The sequence below is a fragment of the Diadema antillarum genome, unplaced genomic scaffold, assembly GCF_040938485.1.
Source record: "Diadema antillarum isolate AM-2024a unplaced genomic scaffold, OU_Dant_1.0 seq00000820_RagTag, whole genome shotgun sequence".
NCBI lineage: Eukaryota > Metazoa > Echinodermata > Echinoidea > Diadematoida > Diadematidae > Diadema > Diadema antillarum.
Window position 1 is genome coordinate 420,435 of NW_027271697.1, and position 23,077 is coordinate 443,511.

The 23,077-nt window shown below is 38.9% G+C and overlaps 1 protein-coding gene across 1 annotated transcript in view; it reads left to right on the forward strand.

The window, feature by feature from the left end:
* Positions 1–22,853, forward strand: part of LOC139739838 (vitamin D3 receptor-like) — an 83,627-nt gene extending 60,774 nt beyond the window's left edge. The window contains exons 5-7 of the mRNA XM_071650433.1: positions 9,960–10,190; positions 10,522–10,637; positions 22,734–22,853. Of these exons, the coding sequence (XP_071506534.1) occupies positions 9,960–10,190; positions 10,522–10,637; positions 22,734–22,853 (467 nt within the window). The remainder of the gene's footprint in view (positions 1–9,959; positions 10,191–10,521; positions 10,638–22,733) is intronic.
* Positions 22,854–23,077: the final 224 nt, after the last annotated feature.

Here is a 23,077-nt window from a genome sequence, read left to right on the forward strand (position 1 = left end):
GCCGTCAGTAATTCGGGATTATACAAATCTAGTAATCCCCAGAGTGTTACATTTGCCCGAGTATGGGATTATCCCGTCCTTTTTGACCTGTGACCGGATTTTTGAGCCCCCTTTCATCCATGCAGCACTTGCTTCCTCGCTGAATTGCAGATCTGCAAAATGTGCTTCGTTATCCGATTGATCTGATTGGTGCAGATGTCCCAATTTTCGAAGTCAGTGAATTAGGATTACACGATCCTGATAATCCCCAGTGTGTCACATGAGCTTGAGTATTGGATTATCCCCTTTACTATGAATGCACGTTGGTCAGAAATTTGGAGTCCCCTTTCATCCATGCAAAGCTCCCCTACAAAATGGCACATTACCTGCTTAAAGTATGCTTCGTTAGCTGATTGATCTGATAGAGACACCTTGATATCTGCTGTTCATGTGAATCGGGATTTGCACAGGCGTAGTAATCAATCCCCAATATGTTACATATGTTACATTATCCTGTGTGTGGGATAATCCCACAGATTCTTTTTTGTTCCTCTCTCTGGCTTCTTTTGTTTGTTTGTTGTTGTTTTTTTCACATAGGGAGGGGCAGATTACCAACATAGTTGAGTTCGTAAAGATTGGTAGGAAACAGCAGAGCTGCCTGCTTCAAATTGTATGCACAGGGGTGTATGATGGACAAGTACATGTTGCTTTATTCTTATTCTGAGAGATTCATGCCAATTCACAGGGCAGTCCTAATTCTTTTTCTTTCATTCTTTTCAGGAAAGAAAAAGAGCTCTTCATTTATTGTAGTATGCCTATTCTTTATGAATATCTGTTGAATGGAATGGAGGAGTCAGATGAAAGTGCCTCATTTTGGTAAATTTCATCCCTGCTCTGATCCTTTTGGTCTGATTAGCTATGCTCTACCCGAAAGCATAAACTCGCAGGAGCCGTTGTGGTGTGTGGACATGTTATTTATCTTCTGTGGACTACTAGTCAGAAGTTACACTGACTTGTCACATACATTTAGTATAGTTACCAGTAGCAGTGAACAGGGTTCAAATGGATACTTCTAGCAAAGTTTTATGCAACCTTGTATGAGGCAGTGCTAGCTTTTCACGTACACATGTAGTTCAGGTCCGATGGCCACCTGTGTGTGTTAACTTTTCTGCAGGTAGTTGAACTGTACCTTGCCATCTGTTTCATAAGCATTTTGTTAATCTCCCCTAAAAATACTGAACTTTTTGACAGAGTTATGGGCAACTGACTCGGGCACCACAATGACACAGTCGTGCACGAATGGCAGTGCGTGTATGGTGTCATGGGGTCAAGCTATAGACCTGTTCAGTTTTGAAACACCAACTTCACATCATCCATACGGAGGGCCTTCAAGATAACAAGAAAAAATGATTCGATGGATTTTACAGCGAGTCAGGTGCATTGCTTTGTCTGTATATAAATCAGCTTAAATTGTTTGTTAATGCTGAAATAGATATTAGCATAAAAAGCACCCATACCTAAACAGGTCTAAAGTGCATGAATTTGATCATCTACTCTTTATTCAGAGCTGTTGACTATTTTAACAGCATATGTACATTGTATGTACATGTAGTATGTTATTTCAGAAGGGAGGGAAATACTGGTAGGGTAACAACATGTCACACATTCTGACAACAAAACAAATCACCGCCACCAACGATATCAATCTTAAAGTAACAAAATTAATTCTTTCCTCGCCTCACACGGCATCGTCCTAGTTTTGATCCATCCTTCTTTTATTCTACTGAAATCTGATTTCTTCATTCATATACTATAATGTACAATTTCATGTACACTGTCTATATCCAATTTTCCAATTTTCCAACCAAACAAAAATGATACAGATGTATTTGCCCTCACTGTTTGCCATTAAGGCTAACTCTTAAACAACCAATACTTTCAAAGAAAGATATGAAATGTCAAAGAACACTTTCACCTGTTAATACTCAAGTTCTGGGTAGTTTGAGTCGAAATCTAGCTGACACCAGTTTTTGTTTGTGTACTCTTTAGAATTTATATTTAAACTCCAATAAATAAAAAAGTTGCATGACAAAAAAAAATTCTAGTATTTTGCAGAGGGCATGTCTCAAGTATATTCTACAAATATAGCAAACATAATACTCAGGGTATTGGTTCATTTTAAAGATGGCCCTTCCCTTTTGCATTCCTTCCCAAATAGCACAGAACATGATATATTCTACCAGAATGACAAGACTATTGTAAATCTATAACATTTATGTGATATTAGAAGGTTGTTAGCCGTTAAAATTCAAATAATGCACCAAACGCTCACCGTAACGTATTCTGTGTACTAGGCACAGCTGCATACATTAATCCTCATGTGGTTGTAATAATTATACTTATAATTCGAACGAAAGGTATGCATATTAAAGCTGTCAGCTAGAAATGAAGAATTCACTAGCTTCTCTTACTTTGTTGTTGATAGCAAATAACAACACACCACAATACATGAACTACACTTGCAACTATAAAGTGCATCACACACAGGTCTTTAAAACTGGACTAGTAACAAGCAGTACATGTTTCCTCTTTACACGGTCAACTCCAGTGCCATTGAACAATGCAATTTATCGATCAAATGTGAAATATGAAAAGTGCCGATAGACTCAAAAACTGTATTGCTATACTCTATACCAAAGGGCGTCAGAATTGGGTTAGGGAAAGTCTGAATGTAGTGAGCTCAGCCTTGTTTGCTACATTCGTCTTCATACAAATTTCTTCATTATCAAAACTTGTGTACTACTTCATTGGAAAACAAGATGAATTAAAAAATATCTGTTTTTATACAACGAAAGAACAGATTTTGATAGAAGCAGCTCCAATCTTTGGATCAAAGTCTTCTTTCCTGTCAGCATGATACAAATAACATGAATTCAGGCCACGAATGCAGACGCTCAATCTTGTCTAGATACATGTATATTTTGGGAACCTGATATACCAAGTTCAGGTAAGAAACGGGTTAACATTCGTGATGTAAAACTTTAGAGTGTTCTCATTAGTGTGTGTGTCAACTGCATTTTTCAAAAGGTCTTCAAGGGTTTTCTTGTACATTTCTATGTGCTCCCCAAGTAAAACCTGGATGAAAAAGAGATGTGGTTAATGCAAGCAGGATAATTACCAGACAAAACCATAAAACACAGTACTTTCACAATAGCCTCATTTGATCCTTCTTAATGTCAGGATCAGATACCAAAAGGAATATACCTTTAGAGAATGCTAGCAATTTTAAAAAACCATCATTGTTGACCTGGTATTTAAATTGTTTTCAAAACAACCAGGAAATTGCCCGACGATGAGACTTTTTGTGGGTTTTATGATGTACTGCGCTGTGTAGCCTCCTACTGTGGTCAGCTTACATAAACTTTATATCATATCCACTGAGTTGTTTTGGTTTTTTTTTTCCGCAGAGAAGCAGTTAGTTATAGAGAACGCCACAAGCATAAAAGGAGTGGTATTAACGTGGTATCAGTTACACTGACTTCAAATTTCCAGCAGGTATTGTTATTAAACTTTTCTGGTATAATCATGCCCATAAAGGCTCTCTTGCCTGAAAAAAAAGAAAATAAAAGATAATTGTATAATATTGATTGGCCTCGAGGGAGATACCAGATAATATTGCCCAAACTGAAAGAATATTGCCCGAGTCGAACTTCAAATATCTGAACGTTTTTACACTTTATTTTTGCTTCTGTTTCAATTTGGAGAGTTGTAATAACTGATTGTCACTGCGCAGTTATTGAGCACAAATGGACTAGTCATTGTTTGATGTGTAGTGCTGCTGGAAGTGGTCGACCTTGTGTGAGTTGATTTATCGGCGTTCTTCTGCGGTGCATGTAACCGACACGCAGCGATGTTCTTGAATGTCTTCGCTTTGTGGTCGACCGGAATATTTACATTTAAAGTGATTGGCGAGACCGGAATGTTTACAGTGCACTCCCGTTATAACGAACACGGTTATAACAAAATTCCGGTTATAACGAAATAAAAATTTGGGCTGTCATCTACTTTCTGTATTTCTGTTGTTTATTTGTTCGGTTATAACGAAATTCCGATATAACGAAAGAAAACTGCCGGTCCCGAGGACTTTGTTATAACAGGAGTCCACTGTATAACCCCGGATGCTCGTGATATGCTCTAATGTCGCCTGCTGAACTCCACGACCCTGCAAAATACGTACCAACTGCAATTAACTTGCAAAACTACCTTGTATAGGTAATAATAGTTGATACCAGCAAAATAAAAAAGATGATATCCTCTTTTTACACCAAGGACAGGGCAAGGTCAGAGTAGCCATTTGGACTTGACTTTAGCTATAGAGAGAAAAAAAATCTAGGTATGGGGGGGGGGGGGGGAGAAAAATCCTGGTTCAAAAGTTTACTGGCCAAACATTAACAGTACATAGTGGTCGTTAGCATTAAAGGGTTGGTACAGTTTAGATGGAGTTAGAGGTTTCCAATGCTTTTTTATGATGATTTTTTATTCAGATAATGAGAAATCTTCTATTAACAGGAATTCAATGTTTATTTGATGAAAATTGGTTTTGAATGGCTGTGATATCCTTAAAAAAAGCAATCCTAATAAAAGGTTTGACCCACCTGTTATTAGGATTGCTTTGTTTTATCTTATATTTGGATATCTCTGCCATTTCAAAACAGATTTCCATCAAGTAAACATTGAATTCTTCTTAGAACTGTCGGCTTTTTAACATTACATAAAGTGGGTTCTAAATATCTTGCATAAAGTTAAGAGCCAAATTTTCACCTGCTGAATTCTCACCTCAGCCAATACATTACCATCTTAACCCTGACAGTGCTTGGTTTGCCAAATTTTCAATTTCAATTTCAAGTTATTTTCATATTTCTCAATGAAAAAATACATCAAATATAACAAAATTAATTGAAGTACATGATATCAAGCTGGAGACATACATAAAATATTGCAAATATATAAAACATATAGTGGTCGATCTATGAAGTTTGGAATCTGTGAATGAATGCTTAAAGAAATATGAAGGAACCTACTTAAAAGCGAGCTTGTTGAGCATAGGTCCCAGTTAAAATCGAGTTAAAGATTAAGATGATATGCTTGCTGAGGTGCTTTCTATGCCAATCGGCAGAGATATCTGGAAACTATAATGGTCAGTGCACAAAGACTGCGTTTATCTACAATGTCAAAAAGGGGAAGTCCAGTCCAAATATGAGTTAGTCTGATAAGAAAGAGTCAAATATTACGAGTTCAACGTTAAAATTTCGATGAGATCGGATGAAGAATGAGGAAGTTATGACATTTTGAAGTTTTGCTAATTTTTTAGGAAACAGTTCTTGAATTGTCGATATAAATATGCAAATGGCAAAGTGAGCATGTCATCCCCTCACAACTTGCCGTATACATGAAGTTTGTACATAAAATTTTGAAATTTCCAGTTTTTCATTCAAACACAATTAAGCCCGAGGCTCAAGTCCTGATATATCTATCTGATCACTATTCTGAAATTATTCAACCAGAAATAACATCATGTTGCAGACTTCAATGGCAGAAAAATTGAATTTTCATAATTTTTTTTGTACATGATCAATGGAAAATTGTGAGGTTATGACATGGTCAGCTCACTCATTTGCATATTCATATCCACTGTACCAGATTGTTTTACCGAAATTAGCAAAATTTCAAAATTCCTTTATTTTTCATCAGACTTCAGTCAAATTTTTACCGTCGAACTCGTGAGATTTTACTTTTTTATCAGACTAACTTATTTTTGGATTGGATTTCCCCTTTTATAGAGAGAGAGAGAGAATCACATTTCAGAATATGTTTTGAATAGCGTTTTGTACAAACATGGTTTGAAATGTGATTCTCGGGTTCCTGTATTCATCCCGCTGAAAGCGTTGTCGCTAGGACCATTCTCATTGCAAAAAATCGCGATCTGAAAACTCGCGATGTTTTACCTTTGTGTCCACATTGGCAGGTGAACATTGGGAAGTTAGCTCCGATGCCAACAATCGCGATCTTTCATGACGTACTGAGCATGCCCAGTTTACTCCAATCGCGCGCTCGGCCTTTGTTTGGGGTCAAGCGGATACTGAAGTCACGTGAGTAATATCGCGATATTTCTGCTGCGTGCGTTCTCATTGCAAAACTCCTTGCGAAGTTTCGCTTGAAGTTTCCCTAGAAAAATCGCACTCCGTCTTGCGATTTTTCGGGCGATGGTTTAGTGAGAGTTGCTAGGCAACTTTTACCGTAACTTCGCGATTTTTCTAATATCTCGAGTTTTCACCTGCAATGAGAATGGCCCTATTGTGTAACTTCTTTGCACCATTCAACCTAGGATGCGGAGGTCAACTTCAAGCTTGAGGAAAATCAAAGCATCCATTTGAAAGTTGTTATTTTTCAACGTTTTTTTACAGCTTTTGCTGGATAAGAAGATTGCAACAATTTTTTTGATGTCACATGTAGTTACCAATATAAGAAAATATAAAGAGAATTTAACATATTTTAATTTTCTTAGTGTAGTGAAAGAGCACTTTACTTGCCTCTTTTATGTATTGGTCAATTTATGTTGGGTAGATGGGGCTGGTAAGATACTTTAGCAAAATCCCTCAAGGTCAAGGGACTGGGTCAAAAGTCTATCACATCATTTCTTTGGAAAACATGAGTTATGGCAGTCATAGTGATACAGATGTAAAACAGCCTAGTGTACCATGACACATTTGGTGTCACACACTGGTGTTTACAGCAATTTTGCAATACAGGGTATGTTGAAATTGTCTGGTTTAGTGTGAATCATAAGTATGACACCATTGGTGTCACAAGCTGGGGTGGTATTCTGAACACCGTTTTATCTCTGTTGTAACTTGTGTTGTAACTTGTGTTGTAAGTCTGTGAGTTACAACACCGCTAAAACAGTTGTAAATCGGTATTCTGAAAACTGTTTTAACGGTGTTGTAAGTCATGATAACCGCGCCCATCGCAATAATCATATCCAATAGGAAATATTGTTAGAAGTAGCATCTAAGACATTTCAACCAATAAGATTGCTCCCTTGGGCAAATGCACCTTGCTTAACTCTGCGCGTTTTAACAAGCGCTCATTCTCTGGCGGGCGCACAAATAGGACAATGGCATGCGCAGGTAAAGAGAGCCAGAGATAAAATAAAGTTACAACAGAAGCTTGATCATTATGCCTTCTTACCGGTTTTTACGTATAGTTGGTGCGGTAGAGGATTCGCAAAGCTATCTCAGATTGAGTCTTTTTATTTGTAATTTTGTTTAAAAAATAAGAACATATCTGGCGTTCATAAGAGGAACCCAAATTTCATGGTTTGTGGGGAACTTGACGCTTCTAAATTAAGTTATGCCCTTGCAATGCCATGTTATTATTATTATTATTATTATTATTGTCACTATCTTCAAAAGATATCTCTTGGAGATCAATATCACGTCAAGTTCCATCATGGAACCTTAGACTTCTAATACTTTATCCCTAGCAATAAATATTTTTGAAACACCCAAAGGTACTGATAATGATTTCTTGTTGGTGAAAGTAGTGAAATCATATAAAAAATTGTTTGATATTTTGAAAGATATTTTTGAAATGAATATTGCTTAAAACAAACTGCCGACGGTACCGGTAACCTTTCTGTTCATGTGTTTGTGTTTTCATCTATGTGCATAATTATGTTACACGTATGTACCTGCAATGTTACTGTTTTCAAATTTTGCATTGTATAGAATGAGTTTACATTTTGTCAAACTGCTATCTTTTGCCTTTCTGTACATAAATTGTTTTAATTTTTCGTATATCTTTTTTATTTTGAACTCGCATACCACAATATTGAGTTAATGAATTATCTCACTATCTAACATAAGTTAGAGCGAAAGTTACAACGGAGTTAAAACACCTTCCACCCTGTTTTATCTCAGAAGCATAAATTTGCATGGGGCATGACTTACAACAGAAGATAAAACAGTTTTCAGAATACCGTGTAATCTAATGGGTGTTCGGGTTTGCGCCCACTGTTACGCGCGTGCGCATACCCTAAGACAATGGTATGCGCAGGCAAAGAGTGCGCAAGATAAAACACAAGTTACAACAGAAGTTACAACAGAAGTTACAACAGAGATAAAACGGTGTTCAGAATACCGATTTGTTACAACAGACTTACAACAGAGATAAAACAGTCTCAGAATACCACCCCAGGTGTCTAAAAGAATCTCAGTGAAACAGAGTACATGTAGGTTGAGACGCCTGGTGTATTGTACAGTTTAACACATGACTTGTTTAGTGTCATACTCTGGTGTCCACAGAAGTCATAACAATACAGGGTGTACGTAGGTTGAGTTGCCTGGTGTACTGTAAAATACAGTATATGACTCATCTAGTGTCATATACTGTGGTGTCTAAAACAATCATGGCAATACAGTGTAGGCTGAGTTGCCCTGTGTATTGTAAATATACATTGTACTGTTATGACTTGTCTAGTGTCATACTCGGGTATCTGCAACAATCATAACAATACAGGGTAGGTATAGAGTAGTGTTGCGTAGCGTTAAGTCCAGGTACTATAGTGTATGACGCATTTGGCACCATCCCACTTTTGCAGTTATGTCACTTCATTTTTCTTCAAAAAACAAATAAACAAACAAATAAACAAAACAAAGCAAAACAACATAAAGGCAGTAATGCACTGTACACATTGCTTGGGTATGAAAAGCAAAATTGTGCCAAATTGAATGATGATTTGCCCTTGCTAATTTTAAGCCATGTGTCAGCCAAGGGCATGCAATGGAAAACAAATGTAGCTGTGTGCATCGCACTATGGCCAAAAAATAAACTCAAATCAAATGGACACTCCTAACCTATCTACAGTGATTGGAAAGAAAGCACAAACTCTGGAAAAGTATGACCTGAGAAAAGAGGCTCTGAAGTAGAGTGTCTATTCAAGCGCTTAATCTATACCAAGCCATGCTGGCTGTGTGATAAATTGGACAAACAAAAAACGGGAAGTAAACCACCAGAGTAACAAGATTGAAGGGATTATCAGATTAAACTGAAATTGAGCATGCCTCATTATCACATTCTTTCCATAATTAATGCCATATTTCTAAGCAGTAGCATTATCTTTTCAAAAGTTATTAGAGTTGAAAGTTAAGAGTGTGTGCAAGGTTTCTCGGAAATGAAAAGGGGGCTCTCAAGACACACCCAATCACACTATTCTACCAAAAATGTTTGCGATGAACTGCTAAAGAAACATACTTTCCTACCCATTTTATGATCCCAAATTTTAGCATGATGTAAAAGAAGACTTGCTTTTTCAGAAAATATGAAAAAGTCAAGATCGGCTAGGTTGACCCATTTCAATTATTTTCAGTCCTCATGCAAAATCAGTATGTGCGGCTTTTCGTTCATTTTGTGATGCACGGTCACATATGTCTCTCCTTCTTTTTCTTTGTCTTTCATCTCCTTCTGTGCTGTTGTTGCTGTTATCTCCGCAATGATAACTTCGAAAATAGTGAATCAAACCAAATACAATTTCAGGGTATGAAACTATAACTCATTGCCCACATCTTACAGAAGATCCCATTCAATTTGCTTTAGTGGTCAAAGAGAAATTGGCAATTTTGTAGAGCATGTCCGGAATCTCTTCCCTCCAAGTTCTGTCTATTGTGTTCACACATTATTTCGCAGTTCCAAGAGCATCAAAGTGCTGAACTTGGAAGAATCAGACTCATGACATGCTTTGCAACAATCCACATTTCTCAGTGACCGCTTAACCAAATTGGAAGGGGTTTTCTGCAAAATATAGCTAAGATGTTATATTTTAAGACCCTTATGTAGCATTTAGAAATTTTAATCATATTTGGTGTTATCAATAAAAAAATCCAATTGTAATTTTTTTTTTTGGACATACTATATCACCACAGGGGCTCTGGTGGAATACATGATCCTGACCTCCTGCCCGCTGTATGACACGGAGACCCAGAAGTTCAACAGCGAGATCTGGCCATCGCTGTCTATCGAGACTGACCAGGTGGAGAGCGCCGGCTTCATCAAGGTCATCGGGTCCGTCCAGGTCTTTGCGGTCAAGATGAACAAGCTCTCGCTGACCGAAGAGGAGCTGGCCCTTCTCTTTGCCATGGCGATCATGTCACCGGGTCAGTTATTAGAAAGTTTTTTTTTTTTTTGGGGGGGGGGGTTGTGTTTTTTTTTTTTGGGGGGGGGGGAGAGATTTTGGACATGCTCAAAATAAAAGATTGGCCCCAACATAGGCCAATGTAGTTAATTGATCATCAATCGCAAAATTAGCATTCCTTTGTAACATCTACATGTGTTTATTATTGGGCCTCTGTTTGCATACTGTATATAATAATAAGCTGTTAAAGGTGTTAAGCTGTTATTTTCGCATACAGATATTTTCGCTTCTGTTGCAATAAAAAGCTTGACGCAAGAATTAATAAATCTGTGTCATCTGTCATGTCCGTTCAGATCGCAGGGATCTGGAAGACACGACGACTGTGGAGGAGATTCAGCAGACGTTTGTTGACGCCCTCCAGACGCATGTACAACTCAACCACTCGCAGAAGACAGGCCAATTTGCCAAGGTGAGTGAGGGCACACAGCACAGACATCATCTGGGATACATACATATGTATGACGAAAATGGAATCGCAAGTTTTGAAATGCACATTGGATTTGACTGCAGGATTTGGCGATTTATTGACCGGTTTGGGTGTTTGTGCGTTTGAGCAAAATATGCGAAGTAGTCATGCCGTTGACTGAGTCGGGCATGCGAACATGGCACATAAAGAGTAAAGGCACGTTTTATACGTACATCTGTATCTAGCAAATTTTAAAGTCTTTTGTAGAAAATTCTGCAACAGAGACAAATGAAAAAACAATTTGTCTAAAAACAATACATAATTACAATCATGATAAAGAGATATGGATGGTATGGGTCAATTCTACTAATAGGACATCTGCAGAGCTGGGGTCAAGCATTCTTCTTTGACCCAAATGATCCCCTTGTAGGTTTTGTATTCAAAGGTCGGGTAGATTCTGGAACTGATAACAGTAGTGGATTTGTACTACAAAGTCAAATCTACATGTAGCATTGTAGAAGAGGCCTGTGTTGACTTGTTGTGATTCTTTGAATGAATTTGACTGCTCGTGGGTCAGTCGCTGTTCAAAAAGGCCGCGTCGTTTCATGACTTTTTTCATGTAAGTCTCCCGCATATTTTGAGACCAAATTTGCGACGTCCGGGTACTTCGTTATGACGTTACATAATGTTTTGCATATGCATGTCAACCCGAAAACGGCTCTACTTCATGATATTGTGTGCAAATCCAATGCAAATTGTGTTTTTTTGTTAAATTGACATAAATTAGATTATTTCAATTTTAAATCATTGAGATTAATAAATTCTAATGTAGATAAGCTTGAAAGAGTGCCTGCAATAACTTTTGGGAAGAAAACAGTAGAAAACAAAAGGCTGAAAAAAACAATGAAATACATAAGAAATTAACAAAACAATAAAAAACAAAAGAAACTGATTTTGATTGTGCTATTTTTTTACAAGAAAATTGTTTAATGTGTCTTGAGGAATTCTGACACAAAAATTTAGAAATCCTTCAGTCTTTTTAATGGAGTTACAGGGGAGAATATGATTTCATGCATAAATTTGCATAATTAATTTACTAAAAATAGAAAATCAATATTTTTGGATTGCATGACTGTGTAATCTTGTAGTTGACATCCGGCTCTATATTCAGGCAAAATTTTGCGGCAATCGCGCCACCAGCGGCTGAGATCTGAAGGGGGGGTCAAATTGCCCCCCCCCCCCCCCTCAGTAAAAACTTGGTCTCAAATAGCCCAGTTAGAATAGGGTTAAACATGAATTCCATAAATTGTTACGTTGGGCAAGCTCATGGATTATGCCACTTTGAAAACGAGTGAAGTGCCTAACCAACTGAGAAAAAAGAAAGGCCATTTGTACCAATGTGTGCATGAGCTAATTACGAACTGGCTTATTATTATTGCTTGTTTGTTTGTTGCTGGTTTTTCCCAGCTCCTTCAGGAGAGTACTGTGACAATTTACCATAAAGATTCTCACTAAAGAAGAGTCACAGTTTCTACATATATGTATGATTGATTCCTCCCCCCCCCCCCCTTTCCCTGTGGCCATGTGCGAAAAATTTGCACTTAGCCCACCAGGCCAAGGGTGTATATTGTGATCACAGTAAAGTGCAGCATACTGTCTAGCCAAATGTGGCTCCAACCAGTTCAGGAGTTCAGGTTGTTGAAATGAGCATGCGTGAGCATCCTGGCTGTGTTCACTTGAAAGCATTCCTTTGAAACTCCTCAATGAATTTATAATTTTGCAATATATATGTTTATTGCCTGATATCACCCTTTCGTGAAAAAAAAAAAAAAAGTCAATTGAAGAGAATGATATGTCACTACCAGTCTGAACACCAGACTTTTTATGCCTCCGCCACGAAGTGGTGCCGGAGGCATTATGTTTTCGGGTTGTCCGTTCGTCCGTACGTCCGTACGTCTGTACGTCCGTCCGCTTTCGTTTACGCGATAACTTGAGTAATATTTACTGGAATTTTACCAAACTTGGTCCAAGTATGAAGTATGATGGGGCAATTATTTGATTAGATTTTGGGTGAAATCGGCTAAAGGTCAAAGGTCAAAGGTCAAGGTCAAATCATGAAATTGTATCCGTTTACGCGATAACTCAAGTCTGGATAGAGCAAATTTCACCAAACTTTGTTGGAATGTGATGTATGATGGGACAATTACTTGATTAGTTTTTCAGTGAAATCGGACAGAGGTCAAAGGTCAAAGATCAAGGTCAAATCCTAATATTCATCTGTTTACGTGATAACTCAAAACTGGATGAAGCATCTTTCGCCAAACTTGGTCCAAGGATGATGTATGATAGGACAATTAGTTGAGTAGATTTTAGTGACATTGGCAAGAGGTCAGAGGTCAAAAGGTCAAGGTCAAATGCTACAAATGCTGCAATTTCCCCCATATCTATGCAATGCCCAAAGGTATCTTCTTGAAACTTGGTGTGGACATGTACTACTGCGTAAAGATTCTCCAGAGAGTTTCATGTCATAAGGTCAAAGGTCAAAAGGTCAAAAGTTAGGTGAAAATGTTGCAATATCACTTTTCTCGCAAATGGTTCAATGTATCTTCATGGAACTTGGTACATACGCATGTACTGACTGGCAGGGATTATCTAGGGAATTTAGGGGTCATGGGTCAATAGTCAGGGGTCAAGGGTCAAGGTCATCTCCTCAAATTTTACTATTTCCCTCATATACTAGTATATGCAATGCTTGCATTATTAGTTTCAAAACTTAATACATGCATTACCTAATGGAGATTCTCTGGGAAATTTCCAGCCAGAAGGTCAAAGGTCAATGGTTAGGGTCAAAGGTCAGGTTTCAATGGCCCCCCTCAAAAAAAAAAATCCATTTTGCAATGTCATTACACTCTTTCTTCATACCTTGGAAATTACTCAATGCATAAACTTATAAAATGGTTTGTCAGAATTCAAGTAAAAATTCTCAATTCCCCAAATATGTGTACCTGCACTCTTTAAAGCAAACCCAGTTCAAGACATTTCCGACAAACCTGTCATTTCAATATTTTGCCAGTTATGTGAAACTGTCATGGATCATACATTGTGAAGACATTGTACTATACGCCAGGCCTCGAATTAACCGACGGCCACCGACGGCCATGGCCGTCGGTGCCCCTCTCGTTGGCCGCAATGCCTTTTGTTTTTTGATCAAAGTTACGGCCAAAAAAAAATGTGCCCTTTTTCTTGGGGCCGTGGTGCCCTTTTAGAATGAAAGTTATTATTTATGACGTATGATATGCCCTTTCTCAAAGTCTCTTTAATAAGCTTGAACAACTTTCCTGATCTCAAATATCATACCTTCAGTTCACTCGCGTCCCGATATATCTGATTCAAACTCAAAGTATCTTTCCGAGATACGAGACGACGTGTACCTACATGTACGCCCGACCGGCTTTTACCGTCCCCGACTAGTGGACTGCCTCCGCAGCGCAGCGGCCGCGAGTATGTACTAGCTAGGCAGCGCATATTCAGATAGAGTAGTGAAGAGTGAACTCCCAAGTTCACCAAGAAAAAAAGAAAAATCCCACGATGCCAAGGTGTGCCAGACTGGGGAATGGGGAGGGGTGGAGAGAGAGAGAGACCAATCAACAGAAGAAACCGCGCGTACTTGGCGCATTCTTGGAGGTCATGAACTGTCTGTCACAGACTAATCATAGCAATCTACACGCGCACGCAAATTCCTTTGCCTTGTGGTTTTGCCAGCCAGCTGTCGGAATGTGCTTTGAAGTTTCATGGCAGCCTGGCTGGCCTGAAAGCTAAGGGTGTCGAGTTTCAATCAATACCTACTGTTGTTTTATTCCTGTTTAAAAAAATGTTGTTTCACTGATAGAAACGCGGAGATCGGGAATGTGTTACAGCTGTAGGGAAGAGGTTTTTGTTGTGTGTTGCACTTTGTGTGTGTGTGTGTGTGTGTGTGTGTGTGTGTGTGTGTTTGTTTGTTTTTCTCGGTTTGTTTTTCTTCTTTCTTTTTTCATAAACACCAAACATGCCCTTTCCAATGTGGCCTTGGTGCCCCTCTGACTGGCTTAAGTGCCCTGGCCTCTTGGAAAAAGTGCCCTTTTCTAAATGGCCGTGCCCCTCCAAAATCCTATTTTGAGGCCTGATACGCCTATTGGGAGAATCATGCATTATGGCGGAGGCATCAGTCGCCATAGCGACATTTCTAGTTTATTTGAGTAGATTGGTTCATGGGAAAAATTTTGACAGAAGCGGGCTAATGCAAGAATGAGGAGTGTTAGTGTAAATCCTTGGATCTACCCACAAATGATTTATTGTTGGACTCGTGTAGGGTAGCGTACTATTGCGTTCGGAGGCACTGCGGCCGTAAAGTAGCCTCGTGTTGCGTAATACTGTATAAGCTGTTATTTTCGCGAGGGTTTGCGAATATCGCGAATCAAGGCTGGACCGTGAATTTAACAACACGCAAAAATGGCGGCATGTATACACTAGGCTGATAGTGCACTTGTGACAGCCTCGGTGTCAAATCGCGAAAACAACATCTCGCGAAAATGCCGTGCCCACCTCATTCACGAAAATATCTTTACGCGAAAATAACGGCTTATACAGAATTATGAAGACATGGCGTACCTTGTAGCATAGGGTTGCGTAGACTTGCGTTCTGTGCACTAAGCCGGAAGTATACTCTGAAAAAATTGAACATGTTTGATTTTTTTGCATACCTCATGTACAACTCTGCGTCGCTTGGCATATTGTTATGAATGCTGCCGTAAGCCTGGCTAGAGTTACGTAACGTTGGCGTAGTCGATATGCAACACTACGCAGCTCCAACTATGCAAGCTCACTGTGAACGCCCCTTTTGTACTGGTAGCTTGCGTCTGTCTCACTCACTCACCTCTCCTTACTTCTCTGGCAATAATTACAGGGAGAAAGTCTTGGATGAAGACTAATATGGGTAAGATTGTAACCTTAAAGGAGAAAGCAGGTCAGAAGTTTCTACTTCAAAGCCCCTAGAGCTGCTGGGATTATGTCTTTCCGTCTCACTGTCAGTCTAGGTATCTGGACAATATGTGCAGATCAATGAAGAAAGACAAACCTTTGGGTATAAAGCCGAGTAGCAAACCAAGCATCACCATGAGTTCATATGAAGCAATCTGAGAATGACAAATCGATTGATTCATAGCCAGATGATCGATATCGACATGAATTCCTTCTGCTCATACTCTCTAACAGCTTAGTCTGTCTGAACAAATTTACATTTTGTACCTAGAGATCCACTGCAGAAAGATTGATGCTTGGTTTTACACCATGGTTATTGAAAGTCTATTAACTTTTTATGTGCCACGTTCGCACGTCCGACTCAGTCGACGGCGTGCCAACTTCGCATATTCTGCTCAACAAACAAAGCCGCCAAAACCGATCGATTAATCGGCTAATCACTGCTACCGATGTGTTGGCTCAGTGAGTAGAACGGCTGCCCTCACAATCGGGAGGTCGTGGGTTCAAACCCCGGCCGCGTCATATCAAAAGACGTTAAAAGATGGGAGTTGCTGCTACCTTGTTTGCCGTTCAACAGTTGAAAAGGTTAGAGCAACGTCGATCTGGCGCTGCTCAGTGGCTGCCGGGCCCACGATCAATTGGGCAAAAAGAATTTCCATTCTTGGACAATAAAATTTGGAGTTTATATCCAAAACAATTATTAATCCTGCGGCACAATGAAAGCGTTTCTCGTGCTTTTGTTCCTCTCATATACGGCTTGCATTCTTTGTGGTGATTGCTATCAAACTATGTTCCCAACTAGATTTGCTCGTACATGCTAAGTTACTGTCACGGTTTATGTGCAAAAGTGATGCCTTTACAGTAATGTAGCAAGTGGTCATTCAAAAGAAAAATTGAACATAGATTTGTCAAACAATATATATCGAAACAAAGCTTGGCATTCCTCTTTAACTTTGCTTGCTATTATGCCCATCTTAACAGAAATTTGTAGAAGTTATACAAATTGGAAAAACAGAATTCTTTCTCAAAGCATGACTATACCTTCCTGTCTCAGAATAACGTGGCACACAGGGGGTTTCCACCGTGGCACATAAAGAGTTAAACAAACCAGTGTTGATGCAGGACCTCTCTGACAGGTGTAGAAAGTATGTTGTGATTAGTGTTGAAAAATGTTCACCTTTCATTTCCCAGTGTTGATTTGACACTGTAGCTGATGATATTTTTTTTACACTGCGCTGGTCTTAATTCAACAATGACACTACAATGTACATGGTGTTTATTTGACATTTCTGGTGTTGATACAAGATGATATAACACTTGGCAAGTGTGAATAGGAGACCACTCCCTTTGGTGATAGTATAAATGTGTTCACAATTTTTTTCCCCAAAAAATCAAGTACTCTATTGGGAAGTTTTTGTTCATCTTGTTGAAGTTCAAAATCAACAAGAAGAACAAGAACTATTTACCTAGTATATTTTGAAGTGACACCCATGTTTGCTAATGTAACGCCACAAATTCAAATGGGCACTGGAAATTTAACACCAGCTCGATGCTTCATATTTAGCACCCTCTTTTTGCAGTGTATGGTGGTGAGATTGGAAGCAGACCTTTGTTGCTTTCAAGTTTAAATGTAAAATTGTCCATCGGTTATGGGTGAAGTGTTTGGTTATCCCAAGTTTTCAGGAGGGGGGGGGGGGGGAGGTGAGGAAGGTGACATTAGGACAAATTTGCAAAATTACTCTCTTGAGGTTTTTGTGCAGTATAGGAAGAAGAAAAAAAAATTGATTGTGGAGTCATAATACTCTTACACTGGAAACATCTCTTCTCCTTCTTTTCTTCAAACATTAGAATACAACTGTAGTGTGGCGGATGATTGAAAATGATGGAAATTAGTCAGAGCAGGCAAGCGTGTTGAAAAATTCCTAGTCTATGTCATGAGAGGCCTTATACTGTACTCGTAGACAAGTAATATTTTTTCTGAGAATGGTTAAGCCTTCTTTAATCTTAGCATGTTGTTGCTATTGTAGTCATCCTTTTTTTAAAGAAGCAGAAGAAAAAGAAGAAGGAGGATGAGGAGGAGAAGGAGGAGAAGGAGCAGGAGGAAGTTGGGGGCAGAGAAGGAGGAGAAAGAGAAAGAATAGGATAAGGAAGAGGAGAATGAGGAGGAGAAGGAGGAGGAAGAGCAGGAGGAGGATGAAGAGGAGGAGGAGAAGGAAGAAAAGGAGTAGGATAAGGAAAGGGAGAAAGAGGAGGAGGAGGAGAAAGAGGAGGAGGAAGAAGAAGAAGAGGAGGAGGAAGAGAAGATGGAGGAGGAAGAGAAGATGGAGGAAGAGAAGGAGTAGGATAAGGAAAAAGAGGAGGAGGAGGAGGGGAAGAAAGAAGAGGAGAAGGAGGAAGTTTGGGGAAGAGAAGGAGAAAGAGAAGGAATAGGATAAGGACAAGGAGAATGAGGAAGAGGAGGAGGAGAAGGGGGAAGAGAAGGAGTAGGATAAGGAAAGGGAGAAAGAGGAGGAGGAGGATGAGGAGGAGGAGGAGAAAGAAGAAGAAGAGGAGGAAGAAGAAGAAGAGGAGGAAGAGAAGGAGTAGGATAAGGAAGAAGAGGAGGAGGAGGAGGGGAAGAAAGAAGAGGAGAAGGAGGAAGTTGGGGGAGAGAAGGAGAAGAAAGAGAAGGAATAGTATAAGGACGAGGAGAATGAGGAGGAAGAGGAGAAGGAGAAGGAGGAGGAGGAGGAAGAGGAAGAGGAAGAGGAAGAGGAAGAGGAGGAGGAGAAGGAGGAAGAGAATAAGGAAGAGAAGTAGAAGGAGGAAGAGAAGGAATAGGATAAGGAAGAGGAGGAGGAGAAGATAAAAGCCGACAGAGCAGGAGAGAAAAAAAAGATAGTAACTTGAAGTAGAAGTAGTCATAGCTGTAGTGGTGAGATATCCATGTCCATGTTTGCTGTTTTTGAAGCCATAGATACAGTGTAGTGTCTCCTGAAACTTCAGTCAATCTTATTTGCTGGTGATTGTAAGACAGATGTGGCCGTGTAACGCCCACACTCCTGCGTAAGAAGAGAATCACTGCAAATCCCACTCATTATAGTCGATGAAATCCACCAATATGCAAAGTTTACCGAGGGATGCACGCTGGCACCACTTAGCTTAGCATGCCATTATGGTTCCAATTTCATGAGAGTGAAAAGTTAAAGGGATGCGCTATTTTCCAGTTGAAGGTGACATAAATAAATCCAGTGAACTCAGAGATACATGATAGTCAAAGTTTAGTTTGAAAGATCTGATATCAATAATGAAGAAAGGTAAAGAATTTCTTACAGTTGTATGTTTTCATGACATAAGTATCAGTAACAAGCACATACATTGTACACGATATTATCTTCGAATTATTGTTTGTGTTTATTATATATATTTGTTTTGTTTTATACAGACTCAAGATAGGAGATATGGTATTACATTGACAATATGTTTGGTTTTTTTGTCAGATTTTATTTAGTTTGCCTGATATAATCTGCAATTTCCCCACCTTTGATTGAAAATATTGTTTGTTTCTTTTTGTCCTGCAAAGCATTTTTTTTCAATTGTGCATCACTGCATTTACTTTGTTGTTGTTGTCTGTGGAGGTTGAATTAAGAGAACTGAAGTACCAGTGAGTTGATGACGTCATTGACCTTACATTCAATTCAACTTTTCCACAAAATTTGACCTCAATCTCTCTTTGAAATGCTGTGACTTTCTTATCTTATATCTGTATTTTCCTCTTTTCTTTTTTTTTTGCCCTCCTCTGGTGAATTTTCTTCCATAATTTGTTGTTGTTGTTTTTTATTTCCTTGTCCTCAATAGAGTCCAGAGTTGGACATGACGTGGTATTGCACCATTGAAAAGGCCCACCCATTTAGACTCTGCTTTCAATTAAATATTCATCTTCACTCCCGTTTTGGGGTTGGCCGCCCCAAATGAAAGATTTTTCATGTTGCTTTCTTGTGACCCAGGCTCAGAGGATATGATTATTATATTCTATCCTGTTGATCTTAAAGGTCCTTGTTACCTTTGGGAACAGTGATTTAAATTTTTTTCAAGATATGACATTTAATGCATAATTATGTGTAGGTCTGTTGTACCATAAAACAATCTATCATGTACGATTTTTGCAATGAAGCCTAAAATGTAAGGAGATATCTGTATTTTTCTCAATGAATGGTAAATGTAGACGGTTTAGTCGGTAAACATTTTTATTATAACTATTGTTCACATTTTTTAATATTTAACAACACTCAACATCGATTTTACCGATCAAAATTTTTTACAGTGATTGTTCCTATCCCTAACTCACATTTTTGAACTATTTTAAAGCACTAATGCTGGGTTTTTGTTTCATCTGCAAATAGTAAATTATGCCTTTAAGCATTTTGGCACATACAGTTGTATAATATGCTACCTAGGTGCTGCAAATCAGTACCATTTTCCAGCCAATTTTGTGGAATGGGGGACTTTTTCTTTGGAAAAAAGAGGAAAGAACTAGGAGATTGTGGCCTTTAATTGCATGAGTGTGTCGCCTTGGGAAATGTGTTTCCCCATCCCCTTTCGCTAATCGTAGCCATCTTGTGCAGAGGGTTGTCATGGCAATAAGAAAGTAGTGATGCTTTCAGCTATCGATGGAGGATGAGAGAAACTGATTTGCGGTTGTAGGTTTTACCCTGGCATCTAAAACAGACATGATTAATAGCCAGAAAAAGAGAAATAGAGAGAGAGAGAGAGAAGAAATGTTAGATGTCACTGCTACAGAAAAGCATGCCAGCCAGCTACCCCCCTTGATGAGGTCAGGCCTAGATCTGACATTTGCCTGCAAGGCCTTCCTGCTGTCAGTTAAATGTTTAAATGAGGTATTTACAAAAAACAAACAAAATAGAATAAAGCAGTGAGAAATGTTGGCGAATGCAAGCCACTTTTACTTATCCCATGATTACCTGCATATACATGTCTCTTTTGATTGTCTTTTGCTGCATTTATCATCTTTCCCAATGTTTGAAACACGTTTCAGTACCCACCATCAAAAGGCATTTTCAAACATCGTTCGGATTTTGTTTCTCATGTTGTTGCATTTATCAACTCTGCCATGAGTCAACTGCGAGACCCTGTCGCTGTACATACAGCTCCATTGTGCTCTTTGACCCAAAGAGTGGAGATGTGTAGTTGGCAGTACAGCTTATAATTAGTTGGCATGGGCAGGTCCGAGCTATACATGTAAATGCGTTTCAAAATGATTTTGCAATAATCGCCTCTCCAGAAACACATTTCTGGCTCAAAAGCGTTATTTGGTTATTGCACTTTTTTCTGACACTTCAGAAACCTGTTTTTTATGTCCCCATAATCAAAGCAACTTTGCATTCATTGACTGCCCAAAATTCCCTGAAAGTTGTTTGAAAACCTTAATTCTTTGCCAGAAGTGAGCTAAACAGTTTCACAGTCTTTTAACATTCTCTCATTCTGTCTGTCTCTCCCCTTTAATATAAATAGTGTCTGTGTTTGTATATAATTATGGAAAATTACCCTGTACATGCATAGAAAATTATACTGCACATTATCATGGTACATAATCACAAACTATAGTATTGTGTAAACACCTGTGCATGCATAGAAAGATATACATATAGACTTATAGATGTTATAGCAAGGGACAGGCAGATTGTATGCAGATACAGATAGATGGGTGCTGTTCGTTATTCCGAAGGTTCGCTATTCCAAAGGGTCGTTGATCTGAAACACGCAAATTCCCTATACCTAGAGGTTCGTTAATCCGAAAATGAAAAAGGGTTCGTTAATCCGAAAATTTGTGGCATTATTCCGAAGGTTCGTAATTCCGAAGATTGGTTAATCCGAAAATGAAATTCGGAACAATGAACCTTTGGAATAACAAACTTAGTTATAAAGAGCCTTCGGAATAACGAACCTTCGGAACAACGAGCTGTAACCAGATAGACAACACATACATTGACATATATTATAGATTTATGTAAAGGTGTACAAGTATACCTGAAATGTATTTGTGTAAGCGTATCACTGTATTTTACTTTACTTTAGTTACCTATCATTAATTAAACATGGTAACAGGGTCATTTGTAACGCAAATGTTCAGTTTATCACCTCCACCAAGGAAGTTGTTCTTGTTTGTTGGTTTGTCTGTCTGTCTGTTTGCAAAATAACCCAAAAAGTTGTGAATGGATTGGGATGAAACTTCCTGGAAGAGTAAGTAATGACAAAAGGTACAGATAATTAAATGTTGGTAGTGATTCAGGTATTTTTATGAAGTTTGAAGGATTTTTTTTTTGGTATGTTTTGGCAAATAGGGTCAATGAACTTTGGAGTTCAAGCTGCGCGTATTTGAGGATTGCATAAGAATGCCAAAGCATGTGCTCTGCTTGAGGCGCTGCGAAGCAGGAAGCTGATGAGGTAAACACAAGGCTTCTTTATCATTGGGAAATTTGGTGATTTTCAGCATGCTTGTATGAATGCCAACGAGCTGCTTGGCTGAGGTCTGCACTCTCTGAGTGCTTTTCTATGTGATTCTGTTTTATTATTGTCCTGTAATGGTATACAACTGTAGGTACAATGTATGTGTAATACTGCCACAAGTCAACTACAGCCTGTAAGTCGACCAGTTTTCTATGTTTAAATGTTCTTTGGATTACCCCTTTTTCAATACTCAATACTCTGTGACCTTTAACCCCTTGAAGATGGTTTGATTTTGCTACAACACACATTTCCCATAGACAGCTGCCAGAGTATACTTGGGACTCGTCCTCAACGGGTTAATTTGTACATGTATATCAGAGATTTATTCACCATCAGCCTATTGAGGACGGACTGAGTTTGCTACAACATGCATTTCCCCATAGACACCTGCCCGAGTATACTCAGGCCTCATCCTCAACGGGTTAAGCATACATATACAGTAATTGACCTCTCTTTGGGTTAGGGAATACAATCTTGCCTCCGATACCCGCAAAGAATGTTTGGCCTATTTCTTTTTTTTAGGGCAACAAGAATGTTTTGTTTTACTTTAGTGTTTTATTTCTGTGTTCCTAATAGATCATCATGCTGCTAACGGAGGTCAGAGACACCACAGAGGCATACATGGACGACCTCATGAGCATCCAGCTGAGCGGCAGCAAGCTCAACCCCCTTCTGGAAGAGCTCTTCAGCAGCTGAGGGCGCTCTTCACCTACTGAGGGCGCTCTTTACCTTCTGAGGGCACTCTTTGCTGAGGACAACCTCTCGAGATCACTCTACATCCATTCCTCCAGTGGAGGAACCGTTGAGGAGAAGGAGGAAATAGAAAACAGGAATCTGCAGAGACTTGAGTGTGATTTCTGTTTGTTTGTGTATTTGTTTGTTTGTTTGTTTTTTGTTTTATTTTTGAGGGGGGATCATTT